The sequence below is a fragment of the Curcuma longa genome, chromosome 11, assembly GCF_044706935.1.
Source record: "Curcuma longa cultivar G26 ecotype Majalengka, Jawa Barat chromosome 11, ITB_CL_G26_1.1, whole genome shotgun sequence".
Lineage (NCBI taxonomy): Eukaryota > Viridiplantae > Streptophyta > Magnoliopsida > Zingiberales > Zingiberaceae > Curcuma > Curcuma longa.
This window is the reverse complement of record NC_133871.1, coordinates 5023965-5038165: the sequence shown is the minus strand read 5'-3', so window position 1 is coordinate 5038165 and position 14201 is coordinate 5023965. Positions and strand designations below refer to the sequence as shown.

At 37.8% G+C, this 14201-nt stretch overlaps 3 protein-coding genes, 1 long non-coding RNA gene and 1 pseudogene across 10 annotated transcripts; 1 reads left to right on the top strand and 4 right to left on the bottom strand.

The window, feature by feature from the left end:
- Nucleotides 1–5: 5 nt before the first annotated feature.
- On the bottom strand, nucleotides 6–1642 carry LOC141841707 (uncharacterized). Its single transcript, XM_074729889.1, has 3 exons — nucleotides 981–1642; nucleotides 692–864; nucleotides 6–601 (listed from the first exon to the last, which is right to left on the bottom strand). Exons 1-3 carry the CDS (start codon nucleotides 1617–1619, stop codon nucleotides 478–480), a joined length of 936 nt encoding a protein of 311 aa, XP_074585990.1. The 5' UTR covers nucleotides 1620–1642; the 3' UTR covers nucleotides 6–477.
- A 1053-nt stretch (nucleotides 1643–2695) lies between these two features.
- LOC141841784 (uncharacterized) lies at nucleotides 2696–4194 on the bottom strand. Of its 4 annotated transcripts, XR_012602828.1 has the most exons (5): nucleotides 3987–4194; nucleotides 3594–3898; nucleotides 3354–3472; nucleotides 2945–3064; nucleotides 2696–2841 (listed from the first exon to the last, which is right to left on the bottom strand). XR_012602828.1 is itself a non-coding variant. In XM_074729978.1 (4 exons), exons 2-4 carry the CDS (start codon nucleotides 3821–3823, stop codon nucleotides 2784–2786), a joined length of 408 nt encoding a protein of 135 aa, XP_074586079.1. In that variant the 5' UTR covers nucleotides 3824–3898; nucleotides 3987–4194; the 3' UTR covers nucleotides 2696–2783. The 4 variants fall into 4 exon arrangements, 1 of the variants encoding a protein (XP_074586079.1); XR_012602829.1 differs by lacking the exon at nucleotides 2945–3064; XM_074729978.1 differs by lacking the exon at nucleotides 3354–3472.
- Nucleotides 4195–4632: 438 nt separating this feature from the next.
- LOC141838969 (actin-related protein 2/3 complex subunit 2B) lies at nucleotides 4633–8935 on the bottom strand. 4 transcript variants are annotated; one of them, XR_012602668.1, is made up of 11 exons: nucleotides 8877–8935; nucleotides 8688–8754; nucleotides 8196–8400; nucleotides 7773–7942; nucleotides 7347–7424; nucleotides 7123–7255; nucleotides 6807–6901; nucleotides 6679–6735; nucleotides 5760–5811; nucleotides 5370–5601; nucleotides 4633–5279 (listed from the first exon to the last, which is right to left on the bottom strand). XR_012602668.1 is itself a non-coding variant. In XM_074726606.1 (10 exons), exons 1-10 carry the CDS (start codon nucleotides 8933–8935, stop codon nucleotides 5420–5422), a joined length of 1098 nt encoding a protein of 365 aa, XP_074582707.1. In that variant the 3' UTR covers nucleotides 4633–5419. The 4 variants fall into 4 exon arrangements, 1 of the variants encoding a protein (XP_074582707.1); XR_012602669.1 differs by having other exon boundaries at nucleotides 4633–5274; XR_012602670.1 differs by having other exon boundaries at nucleotides 6679–6738; nucleotides 8688–8919.
- LOC141838971 (uncharacterized) lies at nucleotides 7166–10494 on the top strand. The gene is made up of 6 exons (XR_012602671.1): nucleotides 7166–7282; nucleotides 7831–7958; nucleotides 8323–8410; nucleotides 9207–9319; nucleotides 9617–9752; nucleotides 10283–10494. It is a non-coding gene; the product is annotated as an uncharacterized LOC141838971 (long non-coding RNA).
- A 245-nt stretch (nucleotides 10495–10739) lies between these two features.
- LOC141838970 (cyclin-dependent kinase inhibitor 5-like) lies at nucleotides 10740–13262 on the bottom strand (annotated as a pseudogene).
- Nucleotides 13263–14201: the final 939 nt, after the last annotated feature.

The window sequence follows — 14201 nt, the reverse complement described above, 5'->3', positions numbered from 1 at the left end:
GCCTCTTTGCACCAAAGGATCACACTTTATATATGTTAAAATTCAAATTACAGAAATTTTAGATTAAGGAGCATTCAATGTACAATAAATATACACAACTAAGATAAATAACCTATTTGGTTTAAGTCATAACTAGCTATTAGTATTCTAATATACGACAATATAACTATTTTTTATGACAAATGATAGTGATAGCTCATGATTAACCCCTATGACGGTGAGTCCTACAATTTATGGTTGTCATATATAAGTCTTGATTTATCTTCAACAATTTCTCATATTCAACAAAAAATAGCACGGAAAAATCTCTGGATTTTTTTCAGCAATTTGTGGCCACAGTTGACAATCCATCCATGATCAGTGTGCATATTTTGATTTTAGTTTTTCCTGGGAAAACAACTCCAGTGTCTCTTCAAATTGTTGATTGTTCATGTTGATACTGAGAATTTAGAGCAGTTCTTCCTTGGCATTTCAGCATCAAGCAATCACAGGAGGCAGAACTCCGGCGTGGCCAGATTCCACGGCGAAATCTTGCGAGTCTCCGTCTTCTTCGGCTTCCTCTGTTTCCCACAAGAACCCAGCATACGCTGCAAGGACATGGCTGCCAAGCGCAGAGCAGGTCGGTTCTCAGAAGCAATTCATCGAACGGGTTAGGGGACTATGTTTTGATGGGCAGAAACTCGATGCTAACCTGTCTTGTGGAGATGCTCGAACCGCCTGCTGGAAGTAGATGGAAGCTCGTTCTCCGTCGTGGTGGAGCTCCCACACTATCTTAGCGTACTGCGACAGGATCTCTCCGTCTCCAGGAGCCGCCAGTATTGCTCGGGAGTAGTATTCCTCTGCTCTTCTGAGATCCCCCTTCGTCTACAATCATTTTTTTATGATGATTGTTAGCTGCCTTTGTTTAATCAATCGCAGTCAAATTGCAACTCAAATACAAGAAATCGGCGTCTTCTGTGATCGATGGAAATTGAATATACCTGGTAGAGGAACTCTGCGTAGTTCCTCAAGAACAGAGCGTCGCTCGGATTCTCCTCCACCATCTTCTTGTAGTACGTCTCCGCATCCGACTGATCGCCTCCGCTCCCAGTCAACACGTCACACTTTCCCCCGCCGCATCCGCCGAAGTCGCCGCAGAAGTCGCCGCAGTCCCCGGCGGCGAACAAATCCGACCCAACCCTGTCGATACCGAGTCCCCTCGCGAGGAACAGAGGCGGCAGGGCGGCGCCGCCCGAACCAATTGACCTCAAAGAGCCCACGGTGTCAGACCCCTCTCGATTCGCACCGCCGTCCTCTCCTTCTTCCTCTTCCTCCTCCTCGGCGACCACGTTAGGGTTGTAGAGGGAGAAAGAGGGGATCGACTCTAGGACATAATTGGAGCGCCGAGAGGAAGAAGAAGAAGAGCACCTCAGAGGGGGACGGTGCTCTTCATCAGAAAGAATAGATCGGATGTTTCCGTCTGAGCTGGTTCGCCGGATGCCGCGAGGGGCGTCGTGGAGGCCGTCGGAGGCGGGGGACAAGTGGTGGCAGGCAACAGGGTGGAGGTGTTGGACGCTGAGTCCGTCGCCGGCGAGGTGGAGGGAGCCGAGGATGGGCGTGGAGGAGCTCCTCAACATCATCGAGATCTCAATGAGGAGAGGCGATAGGAGGAGAAAGCGGGTATTTAAAGGAGGACAGTCGGTGCGAATCAACGGTGTAAATTAATCGAGGGCTTAAAAATATCACGCTGCGGACGTGACACGGGTTTGCCTTGTGCTTCTCGGAAGGGACGGTGGAGAGGAGTTGGAGGAAGTCGGCTGGGAAACGTGGAGAACGTGAGGATGTTTCGAACAAAGAATGAAATGATTCGCCGGATTTAGGCTTTTTTTTGTTTTTTAGTATTTAAAAATATTAAATTAGTGGTGTGGTCTTCTATCAATCTATAGCATTCTTTTACGTCACTCCAATTTAGCAAGATCTTAGTAGGCAAATTCCTCTTTTGTTTGTTCTAATACTCTCTAGATTTATTATTAAAAGGGCGTCCATTTTACCTCTACATTTTATTTTTTAAAATTTTCTTATTTTTGATGTTATCATAACACGATTATAAAATTATAACTATTATAATTTCACAGCCACTATAAATATACAATTGAAATAGTTATAATCATAACTGATATTAATTGATCGATTAATGCTATAAATTATAGTTATTATAGTACAATATTATTAATATCAAAGTAGAAATATTACTATAATATAATATTGACAAAAGAAAAGTGCTATTACAATACAATTTATTAATATTAATTAAAATTAAAAAATTTATATTGTAACCATTATAAATTATAATTACTACAATATATATTTTTTATATTGATTGGAGTACCTACTTCAATAACATTAAAATAAGAATAATTTTAAAACATAAAATATACAGAAGCAACATCAAATAAAAAAAAACACTTTAAAAAGGTTTTCATCCATAATTTTTAACATAATTTTAAACATAAATAATTTTAATAAAAGTAATAAAGAGTTTTTTTTATATAAAACGTATATATTATAATAGCTATTCAATAGTTATTAAAAAAATATTAAAATAAAAGTATTTTAGAGATGAAAAAAAATATGAGAATTTTAACTTTTTAAAAGCAAAGAAGGTTGTTTTAAAGATTTATGATAATTAGGGATATAGTTTTGATTTTTGCCAAAATAGAACCAAAAGATGTTAATGCTCAATCTTCTAATATGACAACATCAATCAGTTCTATATATGAAACCAGAATTTGGCAGAAAAGAAGTTACATGATGGTGCAGAGACAAGAGTCCAAGTACTCATCCTCCGAATCACTCGAATCACTGTGTAAATAAGCAAAACAAAATGTCAACTGAAGTAAATTTATGAGAGTATAAAGGTAAAAAAAAAAACTTTGTTAAATCCTGGAAATTCAAGATCAGTTACTGGAGAACAGATCTGAACAAAATTTTGGTGTCTTTTGAAATGAAGATCATGTATTCATCCATTTTCGACATCATCTGTGTGGAAATTGCCTTGAAAGATTTGAAAATGGACGCATATTTTCTGCAAGCGAAGAACAAGATCAAGAGATTTATGGTCGGCCTTGGTTCGAATAAAGATTTGAAAATGGACGCAAATTGTTCTACAAGCCAAGAACATGATCAAGAGATTTAGGGTCGACCTTGGTTCGAATAAAGACATGAAGAATAAAGATGAAAATGGACGCAAATTGCTCTACAAGCCAAGAACATGATCAAGAGATTTAGGACTGACCTTGGTTCGAATAAAGATTTGAAATTGGACGCAAATTGTTCTACAATCGAAGAACATGATCAAGAGATTTAGGACTGACCTCGGTTCGAATAAATATCTGAAAATGGACGCAAATTGTTCTACAAGCCAAGAACATGATCAAGAGATTTAGGACTGACCTGGGTTCGAATAAAGATTTGAAAATGGACGCAAATTGTTCTACAATCGAAGAACATGATTAAGAGATTTAGGGTTGACCTTGATATGAAGAATAAAGATCTGAAAATGGACGCAAATTGTTCTACAAGCCAAGAACATGATCAAGAGATTTAGGGTTGACCTTGGTTCGAATTCCAAAACTTCCACCAGATCGTTCCCCTTCCGATCATTCCACTGGACTTGCCTTGCCAATCGCTTCTTCCTCTTATCGGCCGCCGCCGCCCCATTCTCTTCCGAGCCCAAAAGGGACTCCTTCTCGGCTTCCGTCGCCTCCTTCGCGTTCACGCCCTTCACCGCAATAGCGGCTCCATTCCTATTGCAAACCTTATGCTTTTGGACTCCCAAATCCATGCTTCATTCATCAGAACGGAGGAAACCTAATTCTCCCAAATCCAATCTAAATCTCAATACCACAAATCTCATTGACTGCAACAAAACAGATGACGAGGATCAGATAGCGGAGAACTACAAACTCGGATTCACGAAAAAAACAAAGAGAGGAGTTTTTAGGTACCGTAAATGGAAACGTAAAGTTCGATGTTCAACAACAACAACAACAACAAAATCGTAAAATTTGGCTTGCCGATCCGATTGAACTCTGAAGCATCCAATGGAGGCGACGACTCCAGTAAATCTCTGCAGATCTTCCGGAGAATCGGAGAAATCTGTAGACTGCGCGAGTGCAGGGGAAAGAGAGAAGAGAGAAAGCGGAAGGTGACGAAGAAGGCGGGCAGGGGAACCGAACGCGTCTCTATCGGCGACGAGTTAAATGAACCGAATGTGTTCACGTGACAAAACTCCTACCCCGATCGTACCCGCCACTGGAGTCCCGGGTGGGCCCAAATTAGCCTATCGAGTTGTTTGTGTGGGTTTGTCGAGTGTGAATGAAAGGGTGAGCGTTGAAAAAGACCGGGCCGAAATAGCCGCTGAGCTTGTGCTGGCTTGCTAAAAATAACGAACCGAACCGGTTTGGGTACGAAATAAAGGGCGAAGATTTCTTCTTCATTTCTTCTCCAGAATTTATTTACAATTTCATTTTTGAACGCCAAATCTTCTCAAATAATTTGAGGAAAAAAGGGGCGTCAACGTCGTTGTCTCCGGTTTGCGATCGGAGCGCCACCGCCATCGTTACTTTCTCAGGTTTGCCTTCATTGGTTCGATTAGGGTTCGGAAGGGAGACCCTGTTGTTGATTCATCGGTTCATTGGTAATACCTTCTTCATGATCCAGTTGATCGAATTTTTGTTTTTTTTGTTTTTACTTCTAAAGAATGAGTAAATAAGACTTTTTTTTAGCATTTCTTAAGGGAAAAAGTGAGACCTTGTGATTGCTACCTACAATTCTACGTAATGCTTGTTGTGGTAGTGGCGTATTTGTCTGCTTCGACCAATTTTGAAATTGGAAGTTTGATATTGATAGAATCATACTGATAAAGTTAGCTATTGCTAGGACTCACTGCCTTTTACGTTGGGAAAACAAGGAAAATTCAGCCTTAATGCATCGAGTGAGGCATAATACATCCTTGTTTATGGTTTTTTCCTACTTCATAAGATAATTCATTTTAGCTATGATCTGGCAAACCATACTTTGTGGCGTGACTGACTAGAGGTTGATATATTGAGAGCAGCATTGATATTGATTAATGATAAACCCCTTACTTGAGAAGCGACCACCATAGAAAGGCTGCGTGCAGTAACATGTCCACTAAAGTAAGCAGTTAACTGTGTTTAAAACAATGTATATCTCACATATTCTCATGCACTTTGAGCTAGCATACTGAATCTTGATATGAAGTCTTCCTGCCTACCCTAAGAAAACAAAAGAATAGAACAATGAGAAGACATAGTTTTGGTTAAAATTCAAACCGTATGATATTATGTCAATGGTGAGAGGCTTACATGTATTATTTGTTGCACTTCTATTAGTGAACATGAGAGATAGATGATGATCAGTCTGATTTTCTATGTTTTCTCAATAGTGGGATCTTGAGCCATTGCCGTCGGTTGCGAAGTAGCAATTTTATTCTGATCCCAAAATTGAATTTCTTGATTTGGTTTGTTATCATACCATACCTCCCTTTGAATATGGTTGATTTTGAGAAATTCTTCCATTTCTTAGCATGTTTAAGACCTGCATTCGCATGCAAAGATGAGCATGAGAAACATGTGAAGCCATATTTTGTAGATTATGTGCCTTACTATTCTTCATTGTTATAAGATTATTTGAGTAGTCAAGTTACTGGTTGAAATTTTCCTCAAATATAGGAACCCAACTTTGTTATTTATCACCTTGGTCTTTTATGTTGTCCTCATGCCCTCCTATCCTTGCATTTCTTATGATCTGCAATTAGTAAGCATGTGTTGTACTATCAGTTAAGAGTCATAAAATTATCACATCTGATAGTATTTTCTACCAAAAAAAAAAAAACCTGAATGATTTTCAAGTTCATTGAGGTTTTGGCTGTTTCATGATGGCAACATTTTGTTAGTCAAGTGTTCCTCGTAAAGCATAGGATCAGATATCTCAGATGTCTGATCTATTAACGTTCAATACCATAAGATGCCTATAGCTATCTAAATGGATAAGCCTGATTATTAACCCTGGATCCGGTCTCTACACGCAAAAGGTAGATTACTTGTCCCCATTCAAAATTTACTAATAACAAGCACATTTTATCAACCAAAGTGCCAGAAGACTGATGGTTGCATCATTTTCATCTTATTAAATTGCATGAACAATATAGTTTTTTTTATATCAATCTAGTTATTGAAATAATAATTGCATTAGATATTATGGGGGAAATATTTCTAGGAAGAACAAGATGAACAAATTGGCACAAATAGCAGTCTACTAACCAGTATCAACATAGATTCATAAGCTTCAATCACCTGTCAAAAGCAATAAAAGGATTCATGGACAACTCATCTGAGATTGGTGATCTATCTCTTGATCCAGTAAGTTGCCAGTGATAGTTACAAGTCAAGTCCATGTTAAACTATGGTAATAGGATCCTTGTGGTGGATTAAGTATGTTAATGCAGGAAATCACTGTTTTTACTTGTATGAAATAGCTATCACATGCACGTGCGTATACTGAACCATTGGAACCTTGGCACTAATTTTGCATGTCATTTAAATCTGATAATCTAAAAAATAAAAAGCTTTTTAGTAGTATTGGTGAAGTGTTTAGGTACTGAGTAGGAGTCACCTCATTTAGGCTTTCCTGACGCTGCCTCATCTTTCTTTGAATAAAGCTTCTAGTACACTGCTGAAAGTATATCAGGTTACTGATTCAGTAGCTAGTCAGCATAAATATATTTTATTACATTCACGTACCTTTACATGATATTTAACATAGGCAATAAAAGTCAGCAAGTTTCTGACAATATTTTCTCCTTTTGCACCGACTTTGATTTGTTGCGAGAAAATTTCTGTAGAGTTACCATGAAAAAAAAAACGTTTTATTCCAGCCGGACTGTAAGCATTATCTTTTTCCAATGTTCACAGATTTAAGTTGGTGGCGCACAATAAAATCATTGAAGCTCATAATTTTCATAAGAAATATAACATTTAGAAAGTTCCTTATTCATTATGAATATAGTTGTTACTAAATTTTCTTAAGAAGGGAAGGCCAAAAGAGGTGTAAACATACCAAAGGAGACGAATCCTCCATTTGTTGTTAGATTTTGGAATGATTCTCGTCTCAACTCAGGGGGAGGGATTGGCGACCAGGTACATCGTGGTGCTTTGGAGAATTCTGCTGAGTTGCTAACATCTACAAGCTCCTGCAGGCCATTACCTCTGCTTTAAGAGTAATCAAATATTTATTGAGATAGTTTATCAGTTTGATGAATGATGAGCATCTCTAGTACTTACCTGAAAGAATGATGTTGCTAGAACAACATCTGAATCATCTTTGAAGCGCATGGGATATATCACAGTGACCTTTTCTGGCTGCATCACAAAGATTACATTGTTGCTTCATATTCTCATTAGTTTCACATTTATCTGATTACATATCATTTATCTTTGTTATCATGTCAACTTTCTTTGCTGGATCCAATATAAAGTTGACTTTAGGGGTTTCATACTGATACAGATAATACAGTATGTTCTAAATTTATGAGTCCAGGAAGACCAGCGTTGTTATAAGCATTAGAATTTGAAAAAAATGTCAAAAAAATTGGAAGAGAGTTATTTGGACCATCTTGTGAACAAACACAAAATATTGATCCACAACTTAGAGAAACAGACAATTTTGCTAGGGAGTTCTATAAAGTAATAGTACTCTTCTTCAGTTACCATTTTGATGACAAAGAAAGGCTCTCTGGGCTGAAAAACAATTTTAACTGGCCTGCAGATCCCACTGCCCATGTCCTTCAGTTTGAGGCTACACAACATATCTTTCAGTTGCAAACTCAGTATGATTGATTGTATCGAGGAAATCTCAGTGATAGCCATCATACGAGCTTCTGAAAGAGATTGGAGGTTAGCATATTTTTTCTAGTAGAATCTAGCTACTTCACACAATAGTTGAGTAATCAACACAGCTATATATCTTTGCAAAACAATAGCATACTTGTAAAGGGGTCAGTATCTAAGAAGATGTGAGCATTCATGGCAAATGACATGGATTCATGACAGCGTTAACGTGACTGACAAATAGCCATAATATTTCTGGGACTATTTTTTTTTTTTTGTACTAAGTATATGAAAATTCCACACCTTTTCTTTTTGGGAATTGTGAGAAATTTATTCTCAGAGTAACCCTGAAACCCTGCTTTGGAGGCTCCACTAGTTCTGCCACACCGAGATACAAGTTTCTGATGTCTTGAATGGTACAATTTGGCAGACAATCTGAAGCAGATTCAAGATATATTGGTGGCATCCATATCGACAGGTTAACAATTTGAGGACTTGATTCTGATGCCTGCCCATAGGTACTGAATTTTTCAAAAATAACCTGAATGGTGCAACTTACTGCCAAAGGTTTCAATTTTATTTTGCTATTAAATGCTAATTATTTGGTTTAGTATTAAACTAAATTATGCCCGTTTGGTGTTGCAGATTGGATGGTATGTGTTTATTTCTTATCAAATGTTTTTATACATTGTAGATCCAAAAAAATATTAAAGACTAGTGTGATAAATCATGCTGTGAAAAGGAAGCCTGTGTTTTATCGAGATAATATGATACAATTGCTGTTAACACTTTTACCTGGATGTTGTAGCGAACAGACCCATACTCATATAGGTTGTGATCAAACTCTGTTGGTATTTCAGCCCTACAAAAGAGAAGAGGACGTTGAGAAATTGAAACCAAGTTAATGAGTGTTTTCATGGATGAAGAGATGCTCCATAGATTTGGAATTCATAGAACAAATCTACAAGTTTAGGTATTGCATACCTCTGTAACTTGTTCAGAATTTCCACCAATGCAGGTGATGCCTTGCCGAATAATGCCATCCTGTTTTATCTGTCTTAAATTTTCTAGTGACTAGAACATAAATATCCATTGGTTAGTGGTTTATTGCTTGCTATGCAAGTCTTCATTTGTAGAGTAAACTGATGAGGAAACAGGTGAGAGAGACTTCTTTACAAATATCAATGATGTATTCTTTGTCTTTAGTAATTTTTTCTATCATTCCTTGCTTTGATTAAAAAGCACTCTACAATGATATATATGTCCTCTGAGCACGTGATGTGATTCATGATGCTCATTTGTAAAATTTAACAGGACTGAGAAAGGCACCCTTCAACTATGCCATCAAGAGTCAACTGTTGTGGTTGGTGAAATAATGAAACCAATTCTTGGCACAATTTATGCTGCAGGTGTGGATTAGCAAGGAGGTTTGTGCATTGTAACTATGCACCTGTTTGTTGAATTGGTGGTTGATTGATAGATTACTTGAGAACCTCTAAGTAAAAATAGGAACTTGAGAGAACTGTTGTGATGCTTATAAATCCTTTGTTATATCAACTTTAGCCTTCTTCAACTTATACTGCGAAACTGTGCATGTAAATTTCCTTATATTGAGTATGTTTTCTTCTTTTTTCTCTCTTATTTCTCAAGATAAGGTTAGACAGCAAAAACTATTTGAATTACCTGCAGTTGAAAATTGTGTTGACATGACTGTTCCTTGGCAGGTGGCATGGACCTGCCAATCCAACATGACTATGTCTGCCAAGAACAAACCCCACGCCATCTCTGAATCCCACCAAAACCTTTCCATGCCAACTTACAAAGCTGCTGAGAATGAAATGCTTTCAGAGGAGAATTAAGGTACTGCAAAAACTTGCTTATGCACCCATCTAAAGTTCTTGCACTGTTAGCTAAAAGTCATTTCTTTAAGCAATGCCCACTGTTCGTGTTTCCAACAGTCAGTTCTAGTGTTGGTTGTTTCTGTCTCTTATTTTTACAATTTCTTCTTTTTTTCCTATAAAGTTGTCAGTTGTAGTGTGAAACAACATTTATCTTTTCATTTGCAATCGTTAACAAAAACATGGGAAACAAATTGAACTCTGATTAAATTTCAGAAGAGTAGCCCCACTGAAGCACTCAGTAGAAATCAAAACTTATTTTGTTATATATTTTTCTAGTTTACCTGATAAAGTCGTGTCAGAGTAAAATAAGGCTAATTTCATATCTGACATCAACTCTGAAAGGCTGGTACAAGTGCTAGATTTAACTCACTGAAGTGAGATGATGATGCCTTTTGTACAGAAAAAAATTGCTTTCTTTTAAATCATTTTCACTGCTCTGCCACTTGTCTCTTTCTCAAAGTTTTTTTTTTCTTTCTTCCTGATGTTTAGGGTCCTGCTCCTCATATTTCCAAGCCAAAACATAATACAAACTCAGTCTCTCAAACCCAAACAAGATGATAAAGAAAAGGCAGTGTAAATTTTCTTTGCGTCTCCTACAATTAAACTCTTTCCTTCAAAATAACCTTCATTACTTCTAAATTGTTCAAGTACAATTGAACATTGTGAATGAAGTCTCATTTCTACATCAAAACTCATGCTCACCAACATCAGAACCTTTTCAGTTTTTGCTTGCCATTGAAATAGGTCACTGTGTGCACAGGTGATATTTTTCTGAGTGACATTTGAAGCAATGCAAACTTAGTGCCAAAGAGGAGTAGTATGTTCACCATATTCTTGACATGACAGTGACTCATCTATTCTGGACCATTAAAATTCATTGCAAGTACTTGTACTACTAGAACTAAACATGGTGCATCCCTGTTCAACTCCAAAGGACAGAAAGAAAGAAAAAAAATGCCACATTAGGTCTTTCATGCCATGAACTACAAATAAAGATGATTGAATCCAGTGATCACATGGAATCGATCTGTTAGGAGTTACAATCCAGCTTCAACATGTTTTCTCCTTCTCAGTTTGTGTGATTCTTATCAGCTCTAACCATTGATCCTACATCACTAGACTAGACTGAAACAACTAGACTTACATTAGAGGATTTTTACAATGCAAAGAATATGAAGTGATGACTGATGCTTCCCGCCCTCAGAACCCTCGGCGAGATAGTTAGATGAGACAGAGGGAGAAAGATTTTCTAGGAGTCAATTTTTTCCCATTCGTAATGGCCTGGTAGCGGGCAATCGTTTACAGGATCAAAGTTGTACCTGTAACAAGATACATACATTAGGATAATATAACTGCTTAATTCTCTGTTAGCATCACCTAAGAAAGTTTCAGGGTTTAAAGACATGGCTCTGGAATTCATCAAGATACTTTGTGGGTTGTGCAAGTAAATCACAAAGCGCTTACTTTTTGATGAATTTTTCTTGCTGAAGTTTCTCTATCCCAGCAAAAAACTCTTCCATTTCCTGATTAGAAGGGATGTACTGGCTGATGGCATTTTGTTTTCTCTGCGTGCTGACAATTGAATAGGTAGATTTTGTCGTAGAACCCAGAGTGCCTATTGTCTCGACATCCCTCATTAAATTGCAGGGTGTCACCTCCCTGATAATGCAATAACCAGAACCACAACAAGTTAGAATTAGAGTCGAGCAATGCATGAATGCATGAATGATCAAGGATAGCAAACAGTGACAAACATGAAGTGAGCTAGAAAAACACTACAGCTGATAATATCTACAAGGTCACAAAAGAGCACTAAAGGTTACACATGAAGTCATGAGCCCACCTAGAACACCCAACATAATGCCATCATCCTGACAAAGGATACAGTCAAGTTAATAATGGTACTAAACATGTCAGAAGGGCATTTGTCTTAAAAATTCAAATCAAAGGAAACAATTGCTTGAACATTTATTGAAAAATCTCAATGCATGACCAGTACATTTGCAACAGGTGAGGATAATTGAGATATGGACACAATCACATAGTTGTCATCTACTAGGATACTTTGTGGAGGAATGTGCTGGCAACCTCAGCATTAACTAGGATATCTCAACATCAACTTTTTTTTTTGTTTGTTCTTTTGATTCTTTCATTCACTTGCTCTCTCTAATGGTTGTCCATCTCCACTTTCTTTAATGCAGCCAATGGCCCAACCACAGAATCAACAGGGAAAAACTCTAACTTTGAGTCTCACCAACTTCCGAACTCTACAACCCAAAAAACCTAATGTAGAAATAATAAAAATAAGTGAACTCCAGCACACACACACACACACACACACAATTATTGTCCTGTTCAGTGAAACTCACAAATAAATGCTGACATTCAGAAACTTTTTGGACAAAGCATGGAACCAGAAAAGAAGAAAACATCACTGAAGCATGTGATATTTTTAGTTTTTTTTTCAGGAAAAACTCTATCAAGAAGAAATTGTTAGGAAGTGTGAGTGAAACAAAGGATTGCTTGGCATTTAGCAGTCTCAAACATATTGTAAGTACCAAAGAAGCAAGAAAACAACAATTTTGGGGATGGCATGTGTGGAGAATCCAACATGAGGCATAACTTGGCATGGGACACACAAAGGAGGTCCCCCCCCAAAAGAATAGGGGCACACAAAGGAGTTCCATTAATCACGGTGAGTTTATTGTAAAAGGAAGCGCAGATGAGGGGGCTACTCTGCTAGTGATGCTTGAAGCTAAAACATGAGATGATGCTCAAATAAGTACAGTAGGAGAAAAGCAAACAAAATCAAGGAATCTAGAAAAAGTGTGAGCTTTAGACCGTTCTGTTCTTGAGAACGAACGTATAAATCTGTGCAGCTTCAGAGTGTGGTAGAAACGAACAGGGAAACACCAAAAGAAAAAAGAAAAATCTTTTCCCTTCTTAGTTTTAAGAGAAAACAAGTCCCGGTTTCAAAACCCTAACTAGTTAGCTATAGTTTTGTTTCCCACAAGAAGCAGAGCGAAATCCCACCTTTCTCTCGAATCGGGCTCGAGAACGTTCTCGTCGCACGAGACCTCCACGTCCGGCGATCGCTCGCTCGAAGACCTAGCGGAGCGAGCAGACCTCGCCGCCGGCCCGGAACTCGGCGTGCCGGATTTCTGCGAGCCGATTCTAGGGCTAGCGATCGGAGCAGGGGAGTTCTTCTGGATCGTCGCCTTCGGCTTGGAGGCGTGAGGTGCGGAAAGAGGCTTCTCGAGGCGGCGGCTACGGAGCTCGAGGTAGGCAGGAGAGGAGTCCTGCGCAGCGGAGGCGGCGAGGGTGCGCGGGTGCAAACGCCGAGGGAGGGCTGGTGGGTGGAGACCTCCACGACGGCGACCTCGCCGGCGTGCTTGTCCTTCCTCATGTACTTGCCCATCGGCGACGACGAGGCAAGGAAGGAAGGGAAGGTGGGAAAGGAGCGACTTTTGGGAAGTAATATAGCGGAGAAGAAGAAAAAAAAGGTCGGTGTTTGTTTTGTAGGTAGAGAAATAAATAAATATTACAAAAATAAAAATATATTTTTTAAAAAAATATATATTACTTAATATAAAAATACAAAAAAATATTGGGGAAAAGGAATAAAAATAGGAAACATTGTATTTTACTTACCAAATTAGGGTTTGCGTGAATTTTTGGAGTGCTTCTTTTAGAAAAAATGATGTGTTGTTAATTTTTATTTGAGAAGGAAAGTAGTGGAATAATTGAATAGTAAATCCATGGTGGTGTTTGAACAAATTTGGAAAAAAGAAAATGATATTTATTTATTAATAATAGAAGTTCAAAAAAAATTTGTACTTCATATCTATAACTTTGAGGGGGAATTATTTGCTTTCTTTTTTAATTTTATTTTTCTTTGCTTTCACTCTTATCGAACTAAATACTACAAGAAGGACAAAATATTCTCACATAGTGTACTATTGTTTCCTATCATTCTTATCCATCAAAGTCTTCTTCCAAATAAACAATCATAACATTTGTTTTCTTTTTTTCCAATTAAATAAATGAACAAAACATGTAAAGTCAAGAAACCTATACCCTCCTTTTTCATTATTTTTAGCAAAAACAAAGGAATCCAAGAACCCTAATCTGTTCTTCACTTTGCAATCCCAATTTCCAAGAGCCTCCTTTATCTAAATCTTTCATAAACTATTAACTCATCCGTGCAACTCCCTCACAGTGGTTTTACTCAATTAATCATTCCATCAACACTTTCATGCATCATCATTATCATTGCTAAATTCTATGATTGTTTATTTATATATTTAAAATTTCTCGCAGGAAGTGTTAGATTTGCATGCGTCATCACGAATCTTTTCAATGAGAATCCTATGTTCTTCACTATATATATAATATATATACATATATG